The 16745-nt window shown below is 41.5% G+C and overlaps 1 protein-coding gene across 3 annotated transcripts in view; it reads left to right on the top strand.

Annotated features, from left to right (window-relative positions):
- Window positions 1–16745, top strand: part of PTPN4 (protein tyrosine phosphatase non-receptor type 4) — a 206324-nt gene that overhangs the window by 130476 nt on the left and 59103 nt on the right. For all 3 annotated transcript variants that reach the window (XR_009462146.1, XM_059727499.1, XM_059727500.1), the window contains exons 11-12: window positions 6050–6113; window positions 14108–14280. Coding sequence is in view for 2 of the 3 variants with exons in the window: in XM_059727499.1 (XP_059583482.1) it covers window positions 6050–6113; window positions 14108–14280 (237 nt within the window). In the remaining variant the exon portion in view is untranslated. The remainder of the gene's footprint in view (window positions 1–6049; window positions 6114–14107; window positions 14281–16745) is intronic.

Below are 16745 nucleotides of genomic sequence, written 5' to 3'. Positions count from 1 at the left end.
AATAGACTGCTTTGTCAGTGGTCTCATGGGATGTAGCTTTCCTTGGCCATTGATAGAGTGACGTTTAAGCACGTTTCCTTTGACCTTTGGCAGGCAAATATCCAGTGTAATTTGTTGACTTGCAACCGATGAAGCAGAAATAAAAATGGCTAGGTGTTAATTGGCAGCTTCTTTGTTTTAACTGGGGTTAAATTCTGGGGTATTGCTTGGGGAGCTATTTTTATTACTTGATTTTTTTTCAATATTTTATCTGTTCTTATCATTCATTTTGCCTTATTGTAAGTTGCCTTGAGCTTTTTTTTTTGAGGAGGGTGGCATATAAAGAAACAAGGAAATACATATCCATGTGTGGTGCTATTGAGGTAGCATCATCTGCAGTGGTTTTCAATATCCTGGTAACACTCAGCTGTATTTTTACTTCTAACACTGTTTTCAAGGCAGAATCACAGAACAAGAGCTGAGCTGAGATGGATGTATGCATGAAACTGTCTAGCTAAGACCCAATCCAGAAGAAAGTATTGAGCGGGGTTCCCCAGGGGTCTGTCCTGGCATGGGTATTATTTTAAGGCTTTCGACACTTATTTCCCACAACATTGTCATTAACAACTTAAGGGCATACAGACCAGAAAAAAGTTTTGTAAGGAGGATACAAAACTGGTTGAATCATCATGGTCAACGGGTGGTCATCAGTGGCTCAAAGTCTACTTGGGAGGAGATGTCAGGCGGAGTTCCCCAGAGGTTTGTCCTGTTTTTGATATTGTTTAACACAGTGATTCCCAAAGAGTCTGCAGCAGCAAGCTAGTGTGCTGGGAGACCAACAGAAATATGCTGCAAAAAATGGGCTGAATGGCATCCTGGCCTAGCCGGGCCAGCCCTTTGTGGTGGGATTCAGTCTGTGGACTAGATAGAATCAGAACATTTGAGTTAGGATGTTACACTCAAGTTAATTAAAGGGGGTGGCATGAATGGATTAATTGATCATCAAAGCTATTATGGCTTCAAATCCAAAGTGTATTAAGCACATAAGAAATACCAAGCAAACTAGGCAGTTTACATTTACAGGGGTATGCTTGTGTAGGCCTTCCGTGTGATGCAGTAACTCAACTGGCCAGACATTGTCACAGCACTGGCAGGTCACAACCACAACAGCAACATGTCTTCTCAGGTTTCCAGCTTCCCAAGAGTTAAGCTGATTCAGTAGCTATTTATATGGTCCACAGTTTGTTTTTCTTTCCACGTGATTGACAAGACTTCACATAGAATGATGTCACCAACTCTCACCAATCACCCTCTCACAGCAGCTCTCACCCTGTTACTGTGTTACCCACTTTTCACACTGCTAACTAAGTCAGTTATGTAAGCAGTTATGTAGTTCACCTAAGCAGGTCACCCGGGTAAGTTGCTCCTCATGTTAAGGCCTCAAAATGGCGTGGGTCATGTCAGGGCTTTTAAAATGAACGTCCAAGTCTACGGGATGCGACCTCAGGAGGTCACATCTAGTCCAGCCCCCTGCTCGAAGCACGACCAGCCCCAACTCGATCGTCCCAGCCAAGGCTTTGTCTAGCTGGTTCTTAAAGTCTTTTAAGGCTGGAGGTTCCACAGCCTCTCAACTAACCTGTTCCAGCGTTTTGCTGTCGTCCTTGTGAGAGTTTTTCCTAAAATCTAACCTAAACCTCCTTTGCTCCAACTTAAACCCATTGCTCCTTGTTCTGCCATCTGCCCCCACTGAGAACAGCCCAGCTCCATCCTCTTTGTAACCCCCCCCCTGCAGGGAGTTGAAGGCATGATTGCCCCTCTTGATCTTCCCTTCTGCAAACTAAACCAGCCCAGTTCCCTCAGCCTCTCCTCAGAAGCCATGTTCTCCAGCCCTTGAACCATTTCTGTTGCCCTCCGCTGGACTCTCTCCAGTTGTCTACATCCTTTTTGGTAGTGGGGGGCCCAGTTCTGCCCGGAGGGGTTGTGGAATCTCTGTCCGTGGCTGTTTTCAAGAGCAGGTTAGACCAACACTCAACGGGGATGGTTTAGTAATGGAGGATCTTCCTTGAGCTGGAAGTTAGTCTGGAGGAAACCTCCTGAGGTCTCTTCCAGCCCTACTTCTTTCTTGGATTCCAAAAGGTCAAAAGATATAGGAAACAGCTCATACATGTGTGAAAACCTCTAGACTTTTCCCTCTGCATAACTTTTAAAAGACAGAGCTACAATAGAAATTTCTGCAAATGAACTTAATGCAAGTTTGCCCAGTGATAGTTTTTCCTCCTTTGGTTGTGTGATGTGCTTGAATAAAAAGGAGAAAGAAATAGAAATAGATTTCCACCACACTTGTGATACGAGCTTTCACGTAAGAGGGCTTTTGTGAGGGAGTATTGTAGAAACAATGACATTACTGTGGGAGAACATTGAAGAAATTTAATTTAAGGCATTATAGCATTGTATTTATCTTCCTGACAGGCATTTCTTTGGATCCTGAGTAGAAAAACAGGGAAAGTTTTTTCAGTTCTTTGTATTTCAGCAAACGTGCACCTTTTTCTTCAGATGCAAGGGTGCAGTGTGACAATAGGTGCTTGCATCAGCAGTAAGAGGCTACTAACTTAAACAGGAATAAGCAAACAGAGGTATTCACAGAAAGAACTTGCTAGGTTTTAGGGCCTGTATTTCAGGTTTAATACAAAGGACCTACTTCTATTATCTCAGACATTTCAAGATTTTCCCAACCCTCAATTCCTTATAATTCACATTAAAATAGACAATGGAAACATAAAAAGTTGTTAACATTGGTCAGAATGCCGTTCAGCTGGGTCCTTGACCTGCCGTAGGGATTCCACTTGATCAAATGAAAGGCAGCCTGCAGTTTGTAATTCGTATGAGTTTCTTGTTGGTTTAGGAGAATAGAAAAATGCTTTAAAATAGCCTTAACTAGTAAAACACAGCAGGACATGCTGCAAAATGAATTCCAGACTTCAAATGCATTTTCAGATGTTCTGCTATTCTATTAAGCTGCTCTGACATGTGGCGTATTGGAATTGGGAGACGGTTTAATTGTTCTGGGAAAGGATTTTTTTAAGGTACGTTTGACATAGTCTGTTCTTCTGAGCTGTTCTTCCTTAAAATATACGTTCAATTTTACAAAATGAATCTCAGCTTGCTCTTGACAATACTATTTTAGGCTGTAATTCATTTTTCTTCTCTGTTGCTTTTGCTGGAAGCTAATTTCATCACAGCTGTCTTTCCCCCATCCCACAATTTTAGGACTGGCTTCTCTCTTGTTTTTTTAAGTCACCATTTGTCTTATGAGTTGGATTTACATGTATTACTTGGGTATTGTAGTTATAGATTATAAGCCCCATTTGGGTAGAAATGATTGAGAATGTGGTGGCAGCTTTTAAAACAATAGATAACTCATTAAGGGTTAACAATATAGAGAAAGAAACACACTTGGAATAATTTTCTGAAAATTACCAGCATATCAATAGAATACACGCCATTGTCTCTATAGTAAAATTGCAAAAGACAAAAGGAGTCGAAGGAAAGCTTTAATACAGAAAGGATGCTTAATCCTTTATAATTTAATGTGTCAAATTGTAATGCCATAAACATTTGAAGCAGTCATACTGACAATGTCTTATTGATATATATGTTCTTAATTACTAAAATAACTCACCATGTGTCTTAAAAATGCTGTCTTTTTTACTTTACTAACAGAAAACAGGTTTCCGTTTACTAGCCTTACAGATCCAGTATTAAATATTGTAATCTAGTGCTCCCAGAAGTTTTGGTCAGTCAAAACCTTTTGTACAGACCTTTTGTTTCTACTAGGCATTGTACAGGTATATAGTAAAAGATAACTTACTCCCCTGATGAGTTTGCAACTCAGTGTTACAGTGAGGGCTATCTGTATTCTGTTCTGCTTTGGAGTTCATTAATATTGTCAGAATCCCTTCCACTAGTCACGGCTGACAGAGAAGTAGTTTGATGTTCACATCCTGTGCTCAGCTTGCAGCATCACGAACATAGTTCCATTTTAATTTGGTTGAGAGAAGCTAATATGGAAATCTAGAGTTGTTGGTACTACCATATCAGGTTTTGTTGTAAACTAGCTTAAATTCTTAACCAAAATAATGTTCTGTTACGAAAAAACTCCGTTATCAGAATTATCCAGGACTTGTATGCTCTGAATATTGCATGTCTTGGAGAGAGAATACTATCCAGTGGTGACAAGCTCATAGCTTTTACCTGTGTGCATAACTAATGTTATGCACACAGGTAAAAGCTATGAGCTTGTCACCACTAATATTATAGAATGTTATAGAAGTATAACATTATATTATAGAATGTTATAGAAGTATTCCATTCATTACTTGTCGCAAAAGCAGTCAGTTGTCAGGTATTTAAGGGGTGACCTGCAAAAGAAAAATTTGAATTTAAGCCTTTTTTTTTTTTCCTGTGTAATGTTTTAAAGGCCCCAGGTTTTACTTTTAAGTTCATTTTTCTTGTGTTTTCTGTGTTTTGAGAGAGGGCACATCCCTTATCCTTTCTCCTAAATTTAATAAAATTGGTCTTAAAAACCAAAATAGTTCTAACAAGTAATTTCCTGTCTCAACAAGAGTCCATTTCCAGTATATAAAGAACTGTCAGAGTGAGGGCAAAGAACTTAAGGCATCTTCTTATATGACTCAAAAGACATGAGATCAGCCCTGCTCTGGACTCCTGCTGAAGACTGCCCCTATCAACCCAGATGTAAATGGGTACCTGATCATTCAGGCTGGGGTGTCAAAGGCAAGGAGATATGATGCTACCCACCCCTCCTGGGGTCTCCATGGAAACTGGCTGCTATGACATGGGCAGGGGCTGCTGGGAAATGGAGTCCATCATGGGCCAGGCTTTGCCCACCCTGCCACAGGCTGGTTATTTAGGATAGATTAGCATAACTGAGGCTAAGGAAAGTAGTATAGAAGGATCGGAGTCAGAAGCAAGTGAACACTCTAGGCAAGGTCATAGTGTAGGTCAGTGTGTTCCAGTCTGAGCATGATGACACAAGAACTTTGCTTTTCTGCCATATTCATCTTGTTCTGAGCAGGTGATGTGGTATGTCTTTGTTGGAGGGAGGGGTAAAAAGGGGGTTCACTGGGCATGTTTACACATGCACTTCAATGCGCCTATTTTACTGTGCATTACAGCATCACGTCAAAAACCGTGGTAATACGCTAATGCTCAGTAAAAATAGGCTACTGCACATTAAGTGTCACTAAAAGAGCATGTGCTTGCCCTTCTGTGCATTAGGGCAACCTAACGCGTATTTATCTGATACCACACATTAGAGGTACTAAATATAATGCACAGTAGGAAAAGCACATTAACGAACGTGTAGACATGCCTAGTGTTCTGCTAGACATTCTTCTGGCATCCTTTGGCGAGGGCAAGGTTCCTGTTTGCAGGCACAGCGAAGATCCAGTGCTTCTTACAACTTAGTCTCTGAATTTGGGCAAGATCTCCCTAATGTCATGGCCACTTGTTAGGAATTCTTAAGATTTTAAAATGTAGAATGCTTATATCTTTTGGCTTGTAAAAGTATATCTAGGTATGTATTGTATTATTCTCTCTTTGATATAAATATTCATAATCTGAATATTTGAATTTTTGCGTTTGCATTCACTCCTTTGGAGGACTCATTTTGCTAAGAACAGAGGCTCTCTGAAGTAACTCTCAGACTCCTAAATTCCTTTCAGGGTCAACACTGGTGAAAAACTAGTGACTGCCTTTTAGTTTAGAAATACCAGAGAAACTTTTATGTTTGCTAGCCTGCACAGTAAAGCAAGGTGCAAGATATTTAATTTTTAGGGAATTTTAATGTATGGTTAACAAATCTCAAACTGTGCAAGCTGTTATATGTAACTGTTAAATTTTTTTCAGTTAATTTTTGTCAAATGAAATCTTATAGTAATGAAGATTAAATTAGTTCCCTCAAAAAAAGAACTAGTTTGTGTACTATAAGTATTTAATATGAATCTGTATACTAAGTGTTTAAAATATTCTGGTTTTATTTTTCATTTAGGTTGAAGATTGTAAAAATTTCTTTTAAGTGCAAACAGTTTTTTATTCAACTTAGGAAAGAATTGGTGAGTATTCATCTTAAAATTTGGTCTCTTGAAAATTACAAAAACAAAATTTCCACAGCATTTAGTCATCATTATCTTTTCTCTGTGTTTGAACTATTTCTTTGTCTTTACCTATGATACAACATTCATTTACATCTGATTTCTGGCTATGCATTGTTTTGATTGAGTTCTCTTAAATATTATACAACTTTCAATTCCATATGTGGAAATTGACTGTATCCGATGAGCTGATCTTAAATCAGTAAGAAATAAAGCGATCTGAAAATAAAACAGCTTTAGTTTAAACTTTGTTTTCAGCAAAAGCCAAGTTAAATCGGAGGTTATTTTTATATTGGTTTGGAAGTACTTATGTTTGTAAGTAAAACATTGTGAAATGTTAATATTTTTTGTAGTTGACATTATCAACATAAATGGCATTTTCCCATTTACATTCTAATGGAAAACTGGTAATCCCTAACACGGTTCTAAATAGTGTGGTGTTGTAATAATGGTGCCTTTTGAAATTGCAAATTTAAGTCTTTGAAAACTTAAACCAAGAATGGTGGCGGTGATACAAAATTTTTGCTACCTGTGTCATTATCAGATTGCCTGATATTTAACTTGTGGTCTTGACTCGGTCCGTGCCTGAAAGCATTTACAGTCTAAGTTGATTATAAAATAGTATGCCAGAGAAGAAAGCAGACAAAGGCAGTGAAAAAATTGGAGAAATGTATGCTGAGAATTGGAGATCTCGGAACAACAGCAGACAACCTATGCCTGAAGAAGAGTACTTGTGCCTGAAAGCTTGCAAAGAACTTTGTTCCAGCTACCCATTGGGTCTAATAAAACATATTGCATCTACGCAAAGAACCTTGCCTGCTTATGTGCTTAGACCAACACGGCTACAACCAAAAACCCTGCAAGAGTAGGTTGATGTAGTTAACATGTCAGATACGGTCTATGAGAACAGGTCTTTCTGAATTTTTTATTTATTGTTTAAAGGAATCACAGGATCACAGATTGCAGAATAACTGAGTAGCAAGAAATGTTTGATTTGGAGGAGGATTAAAAGATGCATGCTATCAAAAGATCTTGCAAGGAGAAAGTCAGTATGGGAAGTGCTTTTTTGGGAAGAAAAAGGAAGACTACACAGTGCAGATGGGTAAAGTGCAGGTTTTGACAGGAGAGGGGCTGGTGACCAGTGATACAGCTCTAGGCAGGAGTAGAGCTGAGCCCTAAAAACAGAGCTTTCAAACAGGCTGAGTGAAGAAACTTGTAAGGAAGTGCTGTGGTCAGGCCAGCAGAGTGAGAATTGATGAATCCAACTTAAGTGTGAGGAGTGGTGCTAAGGATAACAAGGTGGAAGTTACAGTGGTCCAAAAAGGAGAACCCTGGATTTTCCAATAGGTATTGACAAGAAGTGATTTATTTTGCGTAGTATCTGAAAGAAACAACAACGGATATTTAATAGCCTGAGCTGAGATTGAGAGGGAGGAATTGAGGTTGGTAACAAGACTGAGCCTAGTGACTATCTTAGCAGCATAATGTTTATGTTAAGTACTGTTTAGGATATAGAAGTCAGTTTTGAATAGCAAATTAACCTCTAAAGCTGTGTCCTCATGAGCAGGGACACGTGTTTGCAGCAGCACTAAGAGCAGTGCACACACCTGCTCATGCAGTTTGCAGCGGGACACATTGTCCTGCTGGCTCATGTGCTACAGTGGAGGCTGGCTGAGGCACAGGGTGTCTCAGCATGGAGCTAGGCAGCCCCCCAGGCTGAGGTACCCTTTGCGCCAACCAGCTTGTAGAGACAGGGCTGGGCTGCCTGCTCCCCCGTCCTCATGTTTGTCCCGGCACACAGCACTTTGGTGTGCTTTGCGCTGCTCTTTTTCTCAGGTTTTTTTTAATTTGCTACCAGGAAATCCCAGTAGCATATTTTGCCCCAGTTCTGCCAATTAGCAGCGCTGCACATGGTTTAACATGCAACGCTTGTGGTTTGCGGTGCCACAAACCACACATGCCTATGCATCTGGATCCAGCCTAATAGGCCAAAGATTAAATTTTGGCTCCTGGTCTGTATGCAGAATTTCCATGGAAGTCATTGGGAGTGAGGTAGTTAATCTTCAGACCCTTTCAACAACTAGCATTGTCATAGTTAAACAGCAGTTAGATAATATTCAAAATGCAACACAGTGAATTCTGATGAATGAAGGGAATGGTATTGTGCCAGGCCCCTGCTGACCCGTACCTTTTTGGTTGAGTGAGCATGCAATGGTGTGTATTTACTAGATCTGAGCAGGGTCATCAGGCTGGCACAAGCGTAACTTCTCTGTCCTTCTGTTTGTCAGTACTTCCTATGTAACGCATCTTGTTACATATGGCAGAACATCCCCCATTCCTCATTGAGACACCTTATCTGTATAAGAAATACTTTTCCTCATGCTGTGATTTTAAGGTCTGCTTATCAGATGCACCTAAGTCACAAGGATTTTGCTTTTACTACTTTCTAGGTATAAATAAATAGGAAGCTTGAATTTGACTTTTTAAAACTCATGAACATAGAAACAAAGTTTGTCAGTCTAGAATTTGTGCTCCCTAGCCAAACTGTTACTCCTATAAAAATCCAAGACTTACTGTCCATCGGGGAATGCTTAGATCCGTTACTTAAAAAAAACCCCAACCAACCGCCCTCATCCAGCACCCCAGGAACAAACAACAAAAACAAAAATGTAAGCAAAGAAGTTTCATAATTTTTCTCCTTGGGGTTGTGTACATGTACAAATAATAGAGGCGCTGAGTAGCTGTAATTCTTCTGCTGCTAAATTTGAGATGCTTTATGACGGGTGGCCAGCCTGTGGCATGGGTGCCGTAAGGGGCGCAAGCAGTTTCTGTGTGGCACGTGGCAGATTAGGGAGAGTACAGGTAGGGAAGGAAGCACAGCAGCAGCTTGGTCAGGGAGGATAGGGCAGGGAGTAGAAGGATGAGCAGATTATTAAGTAAAAGAAAGGGATTAGTGTGGTGCAGGGCTAATTTATGACGACACACCTGCCAAAAAGGTTGGCCCCACTACTTTATGATATTAAATTAGTCTCGACAGAGATGCATTTTTCAACAATTTTTCAAGCTGTCTTGCAGACTTTTTTTTTTTTTTAAATAGCTCTATATGGGTTTTTTTTAAATAGCTCAAATACTAATCAGAGATTTTAATTACAGCAGTCTGCTTCAAAAATCCAAGGGCTTCACTTTTTAATTGCTTATTAATTTATTCTCTTACTCAGCATTATAAGGCATTAATACAAGTAAAACATTTGTGTGTAAGTAAGCCATTGGAAGAAAGTCAGAATAACTAAGAAAGCTAATACATTTTCACCATTAAAACTCCCTTAGTTACAGTTATTAGTGGCAGAGCCAGTTATTTAGTATGTACCTGCATTGAGATTGGACACATACCACATCGGTGTCTACTTACGTACCCAGAATTTGCATTGTGAAATTATTTCCCTTCATCTCCTTTTTTTAAATAGTGACTCATGCAGCTTTGAGTCCTATCTTGCGGGCCCTCTGTCTATGGGATGTCAGGGGGATATATAGATTAATGATCTATTTGAGTTGTTAGTTCAATGTGTTCCTTTTTATTTAAAAGACAAACATCTGCTTAATAAATGACATTGTTTGCCAAGTCCATTACAAAAGGATTTTATGGGCTGTGCATGTTTCTCATGAGAGTCTACTTCGGTAAGAAACGAGTAGTGTGTCAGGGATGACAGACCTTTACATTGCGCTTCTATTCCTTTCTCTGGCCCCGTCTTACAAAAGCACTCTGTGCTGGATTGACAAAGGGTATTCACCAGTGTAGGTACTACAAGCACTCACAAAATCCCTGTTCACTTGTGGTCTAGTCCTGCAAGTACCTAGTTTGTTTTTTCTGGTGGACTTGTGCACAGCCACTGAATTTCTGCCAGTGACTAGGTTACAGAGTCCTTTTTTCACCTTCCCATCTTGGAACAAGTTGATATCCAGCAGTTAGGGCAGTCTCCCTGGAAGGAAGTGGGTCATATGCATTTAAATTGTAGTTTTAAATAACAGAACAGGGGGATTTAAAAGTGCCCATATCCCTGGGCACTTCTGATTGTTGTAATCGTTAGGCAAATCAATATTAAGGCAGGCTTTGTGCAAGGAAGATGGTGAAAACCTGTAACTCCCGGAGGGGTTCACAGCTATGATCCTAGGAGGTGGCTCTCTTATGCCCAGAGTTGGTGCCTAATTCTCTGAGGGCTGGGTTGTTGGTCCTGCCTGCCTCCTTGGGAAACAATCCACTAAGGACACTAGTTCCTGTAAATCCCTTCCTTAAGTACCTCACTCTGCCTATTCCTCGTATTGCAAAACTGGGCCTAATTTGAATTGGGTGATAGGGTGTCTTAAAGCAGCACATAAGTCTCCCCTTCTGAATTAGGTCATTTAGCCCATGTCTGGAAGCCCAAGTAGGCTAGGCTGCACTGCCCTGCACAGGCTGTCTTTTGAACCAGAAGCTGTGTGACCACTTCTGTGAAGCACTGTGGGCTGGCTGATTTTAGCACATGAGTAGGCTAATTGCCACTGAAACAGCAGAGCTAAATGAGTCCACCTGCAGTAGGTTGCAGAAGCAGCTGCATTGGCTGAGGAGCCAGTCCACTTGGAGCAGTGCTGCCTGGTTGAGGATGCCAGTTTGCTTTCAGGACATGGCCTTAAATTCTCTTCCCAAGAATGGGAGGACTGTCCGGCCAGGACTTTTACCCCATCAGGAGAACTTCTGCTTGACCAGTCTTGAAATTCCAGGCTTTTAAAGGTTGCCTCACCTAATTTAAATTCTCTCAGCTCTTGTGAATCGGAAGCAAAGGAGCATCTGTAGAAATGTAGCCAGTCTGAGATTTGACTTGCTTTGTCAGAGGATGGATTACTAAAACATGCAGCATTCATCATTGCCCACCTGATAGCTTTTTTTGAGGAAAAATGGTTAGTAGGTCAAACCGAATCTGACACACTAATTTTTTCGGTGAAATGTAAGTATTATATTGAACTCTTTAAGGATAGATGAGACATGAAAGTAAAAAAAAAAAAAACAAAAACCTTTTTAGCTGTTGTGAATTACTAAATATGATGAGGACGTTGAATTTTTTACCCCCTTCTCCCCCCACACACACTTTAAAAACTTGTAGAATCCTGCTGTAAATAATTCAGATATGCTACTTATCAAATGTAGATCCAGTTTGGATTAATTATCTACTTTTACTTTGGGACTGTGTGCAGGGTCTTGCTTAGTATTTTGTAATGATAGCTTCCTATTCACTATTTTTAGGCTTGGCAGAATTTGATTTGTATTTCTAAGCACTTATTTTTATTTTTTATCAATTTAAATTTTCAGGATTGTGGGAAATTAGGAGCATGGGGACAGACAATTTATTAATGATAGTATATTATTATTATTATTATTATTATTATATAGTTTAGCTGCCTGCTGTGACAAACGCAACTACTACAGGACTACTGCCAGCTGGGTGGCAGAGCTGCCACCACTCCGAGCTCTGCTCTCCCATAGCTCCCTCGTCCACTTTGTCTCTTCCTCTTCCTTTGTTCCCAGGCCCCTGGGGTTTCTGAGAGTTGCAGGACAAACTACAGTCAGCACGGTTCAGTAAGACTGCTCCCCCTGTCATCATCAATCATCATTTGTCTTGCATCTTCTTTCTGTAAATTTTAAACTATTAACAATGGAGAGATTTTTTTCACCGGTTTGTGAGTGTGAGGTGAAATCAATATTTATCAGTGTTTACTGATAAAAATTGAATCCTGCCAAGCCTAGGTATTTTGGAAGGCAACTGTAAAGGGAGAAGAGAACTGTCATTTTGTAGTCCAGTACTGCACCAAGGGTAAAGGAATGGTTGCATGAGGGAGGAATGAATCTTAGTTGATTGGGGGAGGTTGGGAGTTCTTTAAAGTTTTCTGAAGTAGGATGCTGCGACAGGTAGAAGTGGGCAGGGGAGGTGCACTAAACCCAGCCTCCTGCATGCGAGAGAGCCAGGTTGTCTTGTTGATCTCCTCTGAAGGACCGTGGGTAGAAACAGTCGTGTGCAGCTTGCTTGGCCCCTCCAGCACCTGCTACCTGGGTTCTTTCTCCCTATTTGTAAGTGCAGTAAAAGTTTTATTCGTGCAAGTTTGAATCTCCTTTAGCTTAGCAAAAATAGTTGCACTGTCTTAAGCTAAGTACAGACATTTGGGGGATTAGGGGGAAGTTAAATCAGTTCAAAATGGCTGCCCAACATCAGGTAAGTCAGGATTGGTGGGGGGAGGTGGCTAGCAGGGGGTTGGGTTCAGCAGGCTGGAGGGACTTGGGGGTCTGCCCGGGTGGTAGTGGGCTAAGCACGTACTGCAGTGGGACGGGCAGGAACTGCAAACCTACAGGATTTTGCTGGGTCTGGGAGTGTCTGGCGGTGTCCATGGAGGGCTTGCGGGGATCAGAGGCCACATTTAGCTCTCCCCCCCTCTGCACCAGGACTTACTTGGCTCTGGCAGCAGTGAATGCTCGTAAAAGTGGCTGTACCCTGAGCGGTTTGTGGGATGGGGGTTGAGAGGGTTGGCTGGGCCGGAGGGAGGTGGGGAAGCAAAAAAGTATCCCAGTGGGTCCGGGGGGTGAAAAGAGCAGTTTTGGGGCTGGAGTCAGTGGGTGGCTTCTGCCTGCCCTGGGGCTACGTAGGGAAAGTGTACAGAAGTTCCATGCACAAGTTTGACGTAAATCGAATAAGTTTGATATTGCATAGATCCGGGTTTTATCTTAAACTGGGTTCTGCAACTTTTAGACCGGGTTGTGTGCATGGAACTTGTGTATAGTTACAGGTTTAGACTGATTGCTGGTCCCTGAGACCGAGTTTGTAAGTGCATGGTCAGCACCAGGATGAGCTAAGTCTAAATCGGACAGCCATTTTGAACCCAATTTAACCTCCCAAATGTCTGTACTTAGCCTTACTGTTCTTAAACGTTCACATGTGGCATGCATACCAGTTTACTGTCTCTCCTGTTCTCCAGTGCCAGGATTAAGTCTCATTTTGTACCTCACTGTTGTTGAAATCTTGGCCAAGGGGGGCTAGGTGCATGGCAGCTCTTTTCTCTTTTACAGAATCACAGTTTAATGGCCTGGAGCTTGCCATCTTTCCAGAAAAAGTTTTCAGCATTGTAGTATACTGAGAACAGGCCCGTTTAAGGGAAAATGAGTGTAATAATTACGAACAAAATGGGTTTAAACACAAACTTGTAATTCCCTGTGGTTCCCCTGCTTTACCTGGGGCAGGTTAAAGTATTAATGTTTCATGTTCTGTCAGAGTTGACAGTAGTTTTATGAAGAGTTTAAATTATGGATTTTTTTAGGATAGTTTGAATAGGAGCGATCCTGCCACAGGCAAGGGATTAAATTAGATCAGGGGTTCTCAATCCCTGGGCCATGGCCCAGTGCCAGTCTGCAGCATGGTAGGCTGCTGGATCGGAAGTGGCCGCAGACTGGCAAACTGTGGCACCCCCCCCCGTAGCCAGGCGGAGAGGCCATGGCTCCTTTTGCAGAGCCCGTGGCAGTGCAGGGTTTGGCTTACCACCCCCGCCTGGAGGTGCAGATAGCCTTACCTGTCTGCCAGCTGGAAATTTGGGCCACGGTCGGCTGTGACTGTTGGGCCACGGTTTGCCAGGCCATGGCCACTTCCAGGCCGTGGTTTGCCAGGCTGCAGCATAAAAACTTTGAGAACCCCTGAATTAAATGATCTCAGGAGGTCTCTTCCAGCCCTTCTGCTCTGTGATTCTCTGCTTCTGCAAAAAGCTTTAAGATATGTAAAATTGGGGTAACCCCACTTCAAACATATTTTGGAACAGAATGCTTTGTACCACTTCTGGAAAAAGTGTTTACAAAATGAAAAATAATTATCGTCTTCAATTTTTTTTAACATTATTGGAAAGCATTTTACATTTTCCGAAGTCAAACCTTTTCTCTTTTTTTTTAGCATGAATCTAGAGAAACATTACTGGGATTCAATATGGTGAATTATCGAGCCTGTAAGAATTTGTGGAAGGCTTGTGTTGAGCATCACACTTTCTTCCGACTGGACAGACCTCTACCCCCTCAGAAGAACTTTTTTGCACATTATTTTACTTTGGGTTCAAAGTTCCGATACTGGTAAGTGCTGGTTCCAATATCTGGAGTGGGGGGTGGAGGGGTGTCAACAAAGCCTGTGAGATGCATCAGTAAATGTAGGCTTCATTTAAAAAATGCCACAATTAAAGTAGTCCTGGGATCTCTCAGTGCTATTTTTATCTGACTTCATTCTCAGGTGTATGTCATTTTAATACTTTCACCATCAGAAAATAAATGAAATGGGGAAATAATGATTAATGAGGCTTGAATGTCCTTGCGTATCATATTGTAGCATTATAATGGAGATAACTTGGCGTTAGTAATCTGTGCAGCTTATTAAATGCCATGAACTTGCATCATCCATGCTTATGTCATGAAAGTATTTCTTATCTAGAACATCTTAGAATTTTATTATTGCCAGATCAGGAACTGATACCAGACTGACGTATTTAGATTCAATCCTTTAAGGTGTAGATCTTGGTTGCACACAGAGAAGTGATACTCATCTAGGAAGGTATGAATGAACTCAACATATCTCATCTCAGAACTTCATAATGTATCAGCCAAAGATTTTAAAAACTACTTCAGCCCACCAAGCAGGGTGTGTACTGACATGCAATCTAAGCTAAGAAATACATTAATAACTAGCAACTGCTGTACGCAGTAGGTCATTGTGAATCTATGTTGAAAATAGTTTAGATGTTAATATTGTCAGAGCGTGAGTGTCGTTATTTCAGTTGTGTATAGGACTGACACCTAACTAATTACATGTTATAATGCTGACATGACAATGATTCACACTTTTTTAAAATTCCCTTTTAACTGAGGGAGTTTTTAAAAATAAAACTATGAAGCATTTTGTTACAGGTGATTGGCAGGCTTTATTTCTGTTAGTCACACAAATGAATCATTCAGGTAATCTAACAATTGACAGTTAAAGCAAATGAATTAATGACGGGGTGTCAAAGATACAGCCCAGGGTGACCTATCATCCAGCCCGCAGTGCTGCTTGTGGGTCTCCGATTGGCGCACTGCATGCAGCACGTGCTGTTCCCAGCCTTACTTACACGCACACAACAGGCAAAGGCAGGCCCGGCATGTGGCACTTGTGTCAGACCAGCCTTGCGCGCTGCATCTGGGGTTGGTGCAGACTGGGCCCATGATCCAGCACTAAAGGCCAGTCTGATGTGGCCATCACATGCAGCATGCACCACAGACCAGCCCTGCATGCTGTGTGCAGCACAGGATTGGGGCCTGTGCACGTGTTGCATGGGGCTGGTCCAGGGTGTGTGCTGCATGTAGTACCTATGTTATACTGGCCTTGCACACTGGATCCAGGGTCAGTCCAGATAAGACTGGTCCTGTATGCTGGATCCAGTCCACAAGGCTAGTCAGGTGCTAGGTGCCACATGCAGCACACACCGTAGACCGGCCCAGAGCATCACATGCCATGTGTGGGGCTGAGACTGCAGCATGCGGTTTGTGAGCCTGGAGCCAGATCACATGCTCAAGGGCACACAGGGCTGGTCCAGGGTGCACGCAGTGCCAGCAATGGCTGGGCCATGTGTGCTGAATCTACCACATGAGGCCAATCTGTAGGCCCAGTCTGGCTTGCAGACTGGCTGCACGCCTCTCATCCTGCAGGGTCAGATGAGTTTAACAACCTTGAACTAAAGCATGGCAAGTAGTTTACAGTATCAGTCAGAAAGGGATTTTCATAAAGGGTGCAGATACCTCCTACCGCCGTGTCTTGGAAGAATGGCTTAGTAAGTAGGGGGTTATGGCGCAGGCCTAGAATTTGGGAGGCCTGGGTTCAGCTTCTTGACCACCACTTCTTGGGTGACTGTAGGTAGTCGCTTAACCTCTCTGTATCTAATGTAGAAAATGAGGACACTGGTGCTTTCATTTGCAACAGTAATACTATCATTCCTGTGGCTGATGTGATGATGCCATATTTTTAAGGATGATGAATGGCATTACAGCAGTTAAAATGAAAGCCATTGTATGCAAGACAGATAGATAGTTCCATTTGAGTACCTAAGTCCTGATGTATGTACGATTTCATCTTTGGAAGGGAAAGTGATGATATTACTATTATAATGCTATTATAATACTATTATAGGGTGTTACCCAAACACACAAATATATTGCTGATTCTTTATTTGTGCCATTTTAGAAACAAATTGGTAATAAGTAAGCTAATGTTAAGATTTATTTGCAAGAATATACAGAGCTTCCACTTGGGGGGGGGGGAGCCATTACAGCTGAGATTCACTTAACTGTTTCCCACACTTTCCTTTAATTGAGCATGTTGACAAAGAGGCAGGTAGGCACTGTTGAATAGACATGGGGAATTAAGGGATGTAAACCTTAATATTCCATTCCCCTTTCTGCCACTGAATTGATGGACAGAATAAGGTGAATTATGTAAAAATTGATAACCTTTTTATATCAGCATAATAATTAGAAGCAGATCAAATTTGTAATGTGGTCTGAAGGTTGTATAC

The sequence above is a fragment of the Alligator mississippiensis genome, chromosome 4 (assembly GCF_030867095.1).
Source record: "Alligator mississippiensis isolate rAllMis1 chromosome 4, rAllMis1, whole genome shotgun sequence".
Classification (NCBI taxonomy): Eukaryota; Metazoa; Chordata; order Crocodylia; family Alligatoridae; genus Alligator; species Alligator mississippiensis.
Note: the sequence above shows the minus strand (reverse complement) of the source record. Positions and strands in the feature narration are given on the sequence as shown.